Raw genomic sequence first — 9,948 nt, forward strand, 5'->3', positions numbered from 1 at the left:
ATGGCACCTAACAACAACAACACCCTCCTAAACCGGGAGAAAATAAATTTGTTTTTGTTAAAGTCACCTATTTGTTATAATAGCACTAGATAACTAAGACAGTTACCGTATGGGGATTAGGGGGAACAGTGTTCAGAAAGGGGCATTAGGAAGAGACCCAGCAGAAATTTCATCACTTCCTAATACTTCCTGGCACTGGTATTAGAAGTGATTGTCAGTGAAAACCTGCCTCAGATCAACGACTGAGTGTATTTCATTTCAAAATGCATTCAGGGCATGGTCTTATTTTCATTGCTCTTGCTCCCTATCTTGAAAACCATGAGAAAAAAACTATTAACAAAAAAAAAAACTTAGTGAAGCACCCTCTTAGCTGCCCCAAACCAGCTGTCAGAGTTGGGGGCAATCCCTTGTTTAGTGCCCTGAGCTGAAGGGTGAGGAGGCTGAGTGATGCTACCAGTAACCCATTCCATCTAGTCAATTCCGACTCATGGGGATCCCATGTGTGTCCCGGTAGAACTGTGCTCCACAGGCCTTCAAAGGCTTGTCTTTCAGAAGTAGATTGCCACGCATTTTTTCAAGGCAACTGTGGGTGGACCGGAACCGTTAATCTTTCAGGGTTAGCAGCTAAGTTTTAGGGACATAGAGTCCAAAGCCCTACCCAGCTTTGGCGTCCTAATTTTTCCCCGTTGTTTGTAGTTTTCGTCCCTTATACCTTACACCTAGAGTCTCAAACAGTTCGAGCTTGACTAACTGAAAGGTTGGCGGTTAGAACCAACCTGCTAGTTCTGTGGAAGAAGAAAGGCCTGGCAATCTGATTCCCGCTGAGTCAGAACTACTCTGACAGCTTTCTAAAAAATTTTAACCGTACATCTTACGTGTCTCCACAAGCTATTTCAACATAAAGTGACTGATAGACTGAAACTAAAATGTGTAACCCCATCATGAGTTTAACCGTAAAAGTGTCCCATCTCAGTTCTTGCTCGCACTCCCATTGCTCTCCCAGGCAGCAGGGTGCCCTCCAGAACAACTGTGCGAGAGTCAGCCCCTTCTGTGAAAGTGGGAGGCAAGCAGCTTATGAGACCGCACCGCTGCACGCCGCGCGGGCCCTCTCGGAAGCGCCTGTGCTTATTATGTTCAGGTGGTGCCAGCACTACTGTGTTAAAAGAACTCAAGGTTAGCCTCATTAGAGAGCAATCAAAGTTTGGGCTGCAGGCTCGCGCGGAGGAGACCAGTGTGGGACCCCACCCGAGCATGCCGGCGTCGACTCTCTGTTCCGCTCGCTCGGGGAGCTGCTGCTCCTTACGTCCACAGCTCTGCGCCCCGGTCTCCGCGTTGGCGAAGACTCGGCCCCCTGCCGTGCCCTCCCGGACGAGCGCCCGGCGCCAAACGCGGGAGATTGAAAAAGGCACCGAGGTTGAATTCCCTCCGCTGAAGCACACCGCCGTCAGACTGTGTTCCCAAGTTCATTTAAAGTCCCGCCCGTGCGTCTGCCCGGCCTGGGCCGCCCGCATCTATCCGGCGGCTGCCTGCTGGAATCCGGCAACCCAGAGTCCTCAGACCTCCACCTCCTAGTGCTCCTTTTACCGGGACGCGCAGGCAAGGCCGCTCTCCGCGCGCGGAAAAGAGCGCGCCGCCCGCGGCAGCGCCTCGGCGTGGGACCGAGCACAGGGGCAGGGCCTCGGCGCGGGAGCAGGTAGGAGGAGGGGAGCCTCGACGCGGGATCCGGCTAGGCGCAGGGCCTCCGCGTCCGGCGGGCAAGGGGCGAGGCCTCAGTGCGGAAGCGGGTACCGGGCGGGGCCTCAGCACAGGGGCGGGGCCCCAGCAGGGGGCGGGGCCGGGGTCTCGGGGCAGAAGCGCGGGAGGCGCAGGAGAGGTGGGGCGGGGCCGAGGGGCGGAGGCGCGACGCGGCCGGAGCTTCCCAAGCAGTCCCGGCTCCCTGCCCTTCTCCGCCGGGACATCTGTGAGGCGGCTGGGTTGGCCGAGAAGTTTCGAAGCGAGGTTTCAGTGGCAGTGGAGCTGGTGGAAACCGGGGTCCTGTGCCTTACGTCGCCGCTGGCCCCCTCAACGCCCCCACAGTTCCGCAGCCGGGAGGAGGCTGGAGGTCGCCGGGCCCGACCAAGGCAGCAATGAAGCCGTGCCGAGAAGACGAGGCGGCGGCGGCGGCCGCGGGGGACCCCTGGAAGGAGTGTTTTGAGGTGGCCGTGCAGCTGGCGCTCCGGGCAGGACAGGTCAGCGGCTGGCCCAGGTGGTGGGGACACCCCCTGCGCACTTCCTCTGCGCCCCTGCGCTCTACGCTCTCTGTGCCACACTTCTCTGATCCCCTCTCCTCCCTACTCCGGTTCTCCTCACCCTGCGCGCCCCCTCCGTCCTCTGCACGCCCCTCCGTCGCCTGCGCGCCCCCTGCCCCCTGCCCGTCCCCTGCCCGCCTCTCTGCCTCCCGCGCGCCTCCTGTCCCTCCGCCCCCTGCACAACCCCGCGAGCGCGGTGCAGCGCCCCATCCGAGTCGCCTATTTCCTCCTGCATTCACCCGAGGCAGGCAGAGAAGGACTGGTTCTGGCCAGGTCACGCCCATAGGGAACTTTTTCAAGTCCTAAAAAAGATAAAGTCGGAAGGAAAGGCGCGCTGTCCCCTGCGAAGCTGCAGGGAGCCGGGCTCTGCGAGGCGCTGTGCGGGCGGCTCCCCGCAGGAAAGCCCGGTGGGGCGGCTGGTGGCCGGCCCGGGCTTCGGGTGCTGTGGGACCGCATGCCGCTGCCGTCTGCCCGTTGCACTCCGCCAGTGCTCGGTGTGAAGCTGTGAAAGGAGCTCTTTGTGTTTTGTTTCCTGGACAAACCTTCCCTTTACCTTCCTTTAGCCCCAGGGAGTTGAGGGAAGTGATCGCCTCCTTTGTCCGTGTCCTGTCGTCTTCCCCAGTGGCAGGCGCAGCCACCAGTGAAACTTACCAGACGCGGCCTCTCGCCTTTGGCAGTTGAATGGCTAACTGTAGGTTACTTGACCTTTGCGTTTGAGAGAGTAAGTTAGAATATATTAACTATGCAAATCAGTCTAGGACTTTAAAAATCCCTCCAAGGCTAGAATACAGCAGCTGTTGGTTTTGAAGGACGTTTGATGGGTCCAGTGACCGGGCCAGGAGGGTGCGTGTCCCCGAGTTTACTCCCCAGCCGCGCAGAGATCTGGCAGTGTTGCTGTTTGTCTTTCTTGGAGCATCCCGAGTTTATGCTTACTCTGATTCCATACGGTAATTAGTATAGGCCAGCAGATGGGAACATGTTCCACTGACGGACGGATGAACACCAAGCAGCAGGGCTAAAGAGCAGCAAGGATACAGTAAAAAAATAGAGTGCTGCCTGTTTTCTCATATTCACTTTTTGTGTATTTTGGCCCCTGGGTTTTCCTCAGTACCCAAACCAGTGCCTGAATCATAGTAGCTACTAGTAGATATTTGGTCTGTCAGGGGCAGGGTTGGGTTTTGCTTGTTTAAGGTACATCATTGGGTTCTTTTGGAAGATGAAGATGGCCAGAAGGAGTGGTGTGGGCAGATTTACTTTTCTTAATATCCAAACAGCATTTTTCTTCCAAGTCTAATAGTCTGAAAATGCTGTACGAGTTTCTCCTACAAGTTAAAACCAGTTGTTACCAATCTTAAATTTGCAGTGTGTTCTTACACGCCAAGTGGGTAGTGCTTTACCTTGATGTGACTCCTTTAAAACCAGTTGTCGTGGAGTTGACGCTGACTCATGGCGATTCCACGTGTGCCAGAGTAGAACTGTCCTCCATAGGGTTTCAGTGGCTGATTTTTTGGAAGTAGATCTCCAGGTCTTTCTTCCCCATCTGCCTCTGGGTGGACTCACACCTCTAACCTTTTGGTTAGCAGCTAAGCACTTTTAACTGTTTGCACCACCCAGGGACTCCGTGACACCTCTGATCCCTTTTAAAAGTTAACCTTCAACACAGAAGGGCCCTCTTTGTTTTAAGTACTGAAGACTCGGCCTCAAAAGACTGTGGCTTATAAAACTGAGTCTTGTGAAGCTTCACCCTTTGCCTTCATCACCTTCTTTCTCGAGGAATTAAAGGACTCACACCTCCATGGCAGTGGGTCAGACAAAATAGTACCTCCAGGCAGAGTTCTCCCTGGAAAGCAGCGGCCCTGTCTGCCTGGAGCCCTGCTCTCCCCTCCCCCCAACCCACCTTCTCTCCAGACAGCATCATCAGAATGTTCAGGAACTGCAGATCCCACCATAAAATTGTCTTCCTTGAGACTTTGAGGAGAAGCCAGCTCAGGATCAAGAAGCCACTGTGTAAACTCGAGTGAGCTAAGTTATGGGTGTCTGTGGCTTTTCAAATTTAGATGCTTGAAGAAACAGAAGGGTTTAATATGGTTTATTTTATTTAACAAACTCACGTAGAGCTTTCGATATGGCAGGCATAGTACTAAGTGTCTTACGAAGCTTAACTTATTTAAGAGACATTTTATGTGTTTGCAACTTGCCAACAACAAAAAAGCTGTTTTTAAAAGAAGAGAGGAGAGGGCTAAAGATCCTGCCATTAGGAGCCTGGTCAGGAAGCATTCTGCTGCTGCTTCCTGCCTGCTGGGCAGTGGGTGAGAGGGTGGTCTGTGACCGGGAAAAACAGAAGCCACGCGAGGTCATCGTAACCTGGATTAGAGAGACCGTTGGCTTAACAATGCTCTTGTGAATTGGAGAAAATGTGGGCTCCAGACAGAAGCCCAGTGAGCGAGGAAAAGGTGGTTCGTGGTGGTCATTTTTGAAGCCCTCCTTAGCTGAAGGAGTGTATGGCACAGTTTGCATCGTCTTGTGGTCCAAAAGCCCACTCTCACCCGTACCCAAGTGCTCTGCTGTCTTGCTGTGTTTGCTACTACCCTCAGCTCTCCTGAGTCTGTTTTCTACATCCTGAAAGGTGATGGGCACAGAGGGTTGGACCTCTCAAGAGATCAGTGTGAACTGCTTTTGATCATTCCGACACTGGTTCAGGTTAGGGCAGTCCTAGACCATTTGCTACCACTTCCCCTTTGCCCATCTCCCTTTGTCCCGCCCAGGAGAGGTCTCCATAAAGTCTCCTGCCCAGGCCTCCTTTCCCCCAAAGTGCTGCCTTCTCCAGAATGGCTCCCCTGTCCTCTCTCCCGCCTTCCTCCTTGCCCCTCCACCATGCCATCCTTTCTGGGTCTCTGGAGTCATCCCTTTCCTTCCAGTCCCAACCGCCTGCACTGCTCCAGGCCATGGAGCGCCCCAGGCTAACTGCAGCCCCGCCTCGCCCACCCCCAAAACACTAATAACCATATTCATTGACATGGCTGTTAACCATTTCTTTCTCTTACTGTTTGAACAAAAGTTCTCAGTAAACTATGCTTTTTTAACCCTTTTGTTACTACATTTTTTTTTTTGATGGCATGTGTTTTCAATATTGTAATGTATGCTTACTGAGTGTGTTTAAATTTCTGGCTGGTAATGTGGATTTTGAGAAATATGATGTGGTGACACAAGCCACCAATGAGGTGAGCGGCACCGTGGTACAACAGTATACCAGTCAGAGTTAAATGGACTATTTATTGCAGGCACCTTTCCATTAGCTTACATGGGGAACCTCTGCTTTTCCAAATAGGACACAGAAAAACCAAAACAAACCCATCAGGACTCCCTAACTATCACACAGGAAAGCCAGAATTACGCTTGCAAGCCTTATCTCAGAGAGTAAAGGGGAAAAAGGCAAAAGTTTACAAACTTAACACATCCAGGAAGCATCACCTAATAGAATGCACAACCTACACAACAGTGAGGCTCCAACTCAGATCTGCTGGGCTTCACGCATTTCAAAAGAGACTCACCTTGACGCTAAATGCTTTAGAACCAGAATAATGTCTAACCTCTGAGATCCAGAGGCATAAAAAGTGACTGGCATACTGTGAACCCAATGGTAGCGAAAAAGTTTTAATTCTCCTGCAGGGGCAGATTCAGGTTTTCTTGGGCCCGAAGCTTATACAATTTGGGGGGCCCACCTTAAGAAAAAAAATGCAAAAGTATGAATTCAAAATAAGATACAAAAGTTACTATTTATTTAGAGCAAGAAAAAATCACAACAATATAAATTTTAAGATATTAACAAATAACACAAACATCACAAAATTCATAAAAATACCAATTCATTAAAACAAAAAGTTTCTGTCCAGTTGATTCAGACTCATAGCGACCCCCTGTGTGTCAGAGTAGAACTGTGCTCCTTAGGGTTTTCAGTGACTGATTTTTTGGAAGTAGATCACCAGACCTTTCTTTCGAGGCTCCTTTGGGTGTACTTGAACCTCCAACCTTTCAGTTAGCAGCCGAGTGCATTAACTGATTCACCATCCAGGGGCCTTGTTTCTTTCCATGATCTGCATATTTTGAGCTGGCATAGATTGCTGCAATTTGATAGTTTGCTCTAGACTGGACTTTGCTTATAGATGTAGATGCTCAAAGTTCCAACCAGAACAGAAAAGTTTTCAGATCAAGGGACATGCTTATCTTCTCAGAGTACTGGTTTGGTAGGGACGGGCAATTTAAACATTGGCTGTCTAAAACAGGGAGAGATAAAGGCATGAAGTAGCTGGCTTACATGCTTTGGTGGGTGTGCTTATATTCAAAATGAAGAGGGACCAGGGAGGATCCCCACTGAATAGATTGCTTTTTTCCTGATAGGTCTGGGGAAGAGAAGGTGGGGAAGACACTGATAGGATTATATGATTCAGTTGTGAGTGTTGATTGTTAACAGGGTTAATTGTGATTGTAAAAACTGTAATTGTAGAAGCCGTAACTGCAAAAGAATGGACTAAGGGGGAGGCACTGCTGGACTGGAGTACAGTGGCCAAACGTAAAGTCCCTTAAAGGTTTTACTCTGCTGATAACTTGTGAGGCTCAGAGCAAGAGAATAATCTTCTCTCAGTTAAATTTTATCACACGCCAGAAAGGGTAAAGCCAAGACAACTTTTGCAACACCTGATGAGATCAGATGGACACCTGCAGCAGACCTGAATGGCTGGGACTTGAGAAACCTCACCTTGAGAACTCTTTGCCCTACTGAAGGACTAATTGTTAATGACTGATTTGAACTGGTTAAATGATTGGGAGGGGGAAGTTATTCTCCAAGTATGAAAGAACCATGGCTAGAAGAGCCAGGGGGTGGCCTGTGGTGCGATGGATTGCTTTTATATGGCCTTTCTCGCCATGGTCTTGTAATTCTCACCAATCATTTGGTGCAAATAAGATGCTTGTGGCCCACCAAGGGGACTGGACAGCTTGCTAATAATGCAAATAAGGTGCATGGCACCCTTGTTGGGAGGAAGCATGCAAATATGGTGTATGGAACCAGTCATGGATTGAATTATGTCCCCCCAAAAATGTGTGTATCAGTTTGGCTGGGCCATGATTCCTGGTATTGTGTGATTTTCCTATATGTTGTAAATCCTGCCTCTATGATGTTAATGAGGGAGGAGGGGTGGCAGTTGTGTTAGTGAGGCAGGACTCAATCTACAAGATTGGATTGTGTCCTGAGGCAATCTTTTGAGATATAAAAGAGAAGTGAGCAGAGAGACAGGGGGACCTCATACCATCAAGTGCCAGGAGCAGAGCGCATCCTTTGGACCCAGGATCCCTGTGTGGAGAAGCTTCTAGTCCTGGGGAACATTGATGAGAGAGAAACCTTCCTCTGGAGCGGATGCCCTGAATTTGGACTTTTAGCCTACTTGACTGTGAAGAAATAAATTTCTCTTTGTTAAAGCCATCCATTTGTGGTATTTCTGTTAGAGCAGCACTAGATGACTAAGACAGAATTCTGACAGAGAATTGGTCAGCTTTGCCATCCCGTTAGGCTTAAAATGAGCCATCCCAGAGGTGGAAAGGGAGGACCTCACTATCACCAAGAAAGAAGAGCTAGGAGTAGAGTGTGTCCTTTGGGTCCTCCTAGACCCAGGAGACAGAGACAGCTGTAATACTGGAGATGGTGAGAAGCAGTGGCAGAGAAATGGCGGCAGAAGAACAAGGGGACCAGCACGAGAAGGCACAATGGGCTTTGCAGCCCACGGAGCAAGGTGGCTACAGTGGGTGTGCCAACGCACAGAGCAAGAGAGCTGAGCGCCTTCAGGCCAAGGCTTACTGGCAGAGTAGGGTGCCTCTGGGCCCTTGTTGGCAGAGTTAAAGAGCTTTATAACACTTGCCCAAGAAGGGCAGAGGCTGGGCGAAGGGGCTGAGAGAGAGAAAGCCTTTCCTTAGAGCTGACACCTTGAATTTGGACTTCTAGCCTTCTAAACTGTGAGAAAATAAATTTCTGTTTGTTAAAGCCACCCACTTGTGGTAATTCTGTTATAGCAGTACTAGATAACTAAGATAGAACTTGGTACTGAGAAGTGGGGCTGCTACTCTAACAAATACCCAAAATGTGGAAGAGGTTTTGCAATTGGGTAATAGGTGGAGGCTGGAAGAGTTTTAAGGTGCCTAATAGTAAAAGCCTAGATGGCCTTGAAGAGACTGTTGGTAGAATTATGAACGTTAAAGGCAATTCTGGTGAGGGCTCAGAAGGAAGTGAGGAGAGTCATAGCGAAAGTCTCTGTCTTCTTAGAGAGAGAATACATATGGTGCCAGCAACAGAATGTTGCTAGAAATGTGGGCATTAAATGTGCTTCTGGTGAGGTTTTAAAGGAAAATGATGAACATGTGATTAGACAATGGAGGAAAGGTGATGCTTTTTATGCAGTGGCAAAGAACTTGTCTAAATTATGTTGAAATGTTTGGTGGAAGGTAGAACTTGTAAGTGATGAACTTGGATATTCAGCTGAGGAGATTTCTAAGCAAGATTCTTAAAGGGGCCACATGGTTTCTCATTGACACATAGTAAAATGCAAGAGGAAGAAGATGGACTTAAAAATGAACTGTGCAAAATAAAAACAGAGCCTAAAGATTTGGAAAATTTTGTTGTAGAAACTAAGTACATGTGTCCTAGAATTTTCACCAAGGACATGGCTAACAATCTTTTGTTAAAGAGATTAAGCCTCTGTGACTGATAGATCTAACCAACTACCACAGCAGAAAACCCACCAGCTTAGACTGAAGGGTACAGAGAAAGAACAAAAGGAAAGAACACTATCTGCCTCATGGAATTCTGCAGGCAGGAAACAGGCCAAAGTAGCTACATCTGTTGTCCTCCAAGAAAAGAAAAGGACCATCCCTGGAGCAGCTTGCAGATCAGCAAAACTGTTGGAAGGGTCACAGAAAACAGGACCTTCTCAGTTTCAAAAGATGGGGCCACAGTGTCCTGGATCTCAAAGAGTGGAGCCACAGCCTACTAGGTTTCAAAGAGTCGTATCTTTGCCAAAGTGTTCCAGTGTGTGGGGCTGCCGTTAAGGTATGCCGGGGGGATAGGGCCACTGCCTAAAGCTGAAGGGGTGGGACATGGCAGAAGAATGGGGCCTGCAGGGGCCGAGGGGGTGGGGTTGCAACTCAGATGTACTAGGAGAATGGTGCTGCCCAAAGCTGAGGCAGCAGAGTTGCCATCTCTATGGGCCTGGAAGGCAGACCTGAAGCCCAGGGCCCAGGTGCCTCCACATACAATCCAGAGGGTGTGGCCAACACCTAGAGTTTGGAGGGCAGGACCACTGCCTAGATAGTGTCAGAGAACAGAGGATTATTTTCTAGCCTTGAGAGCTAATGTAATTTATTCTGCTGGGTTTGGATTTGCTTGGTGCTTGTTATCCCTTCTTTCCCTCCAATTTCTCCCATTTGTAATAGGAATGTCTACCTTGTGCCTGTTCTTCCACTGTATTTTGGAATCAGATAACTTGTATTCTAGATTACTTTTTTTTTCCTATACAAAAACTTATACATACCTTGTTATGTGACCCTAATTGCTCTCCCCATACTGTGACATACACTCCTCCTTTCCACCCCTGATTCCCCATGTCCATTCAAC

General features: G+C 49.4%; 1 protein-coding gene across 1 annotated transcript in view; it reads left to right on the forward strand.

The window, feature by feature from the left end:
• Positions 1-1,944: 1,944 nt before the first annotated feature.
• IMPA2 (inositol monophosphatase 2) overlaps positions 1,945-9,948 on the forward strand; it is a 76,254-nt gene continuing 68,250 nt past the window's right edge. The window contains exon 1 of the mRNA XM_004385809.2: positions 1,945-2,228. Coding sequence (XP_004385866.1) covers positions 2,127-2,228 — 102 coding nt within the window. The 5' untranslated portion in view covers positions 1,945-2,126. The remainder of the gene's footprint in view (positions 2,229-9,948) is intronic.

The sequence above is a fragment of the Trichechus manatus genome, unplaced genomic scaffold (assembly GCF_000243295.1).
Source record: "Trichechus manatus latirostris isolate Lorelei unplaced genomic scaffold, TriManLat1.0 scaffold00146, whole genome shotgun sequence".
In the NCBI taxonomy this organism is placed as follows: Eukaryota; Metazoa; Chordata; class Mammalia; order Sirenia; family Trichechidae; genus Trichechus; species Trichechus manatus.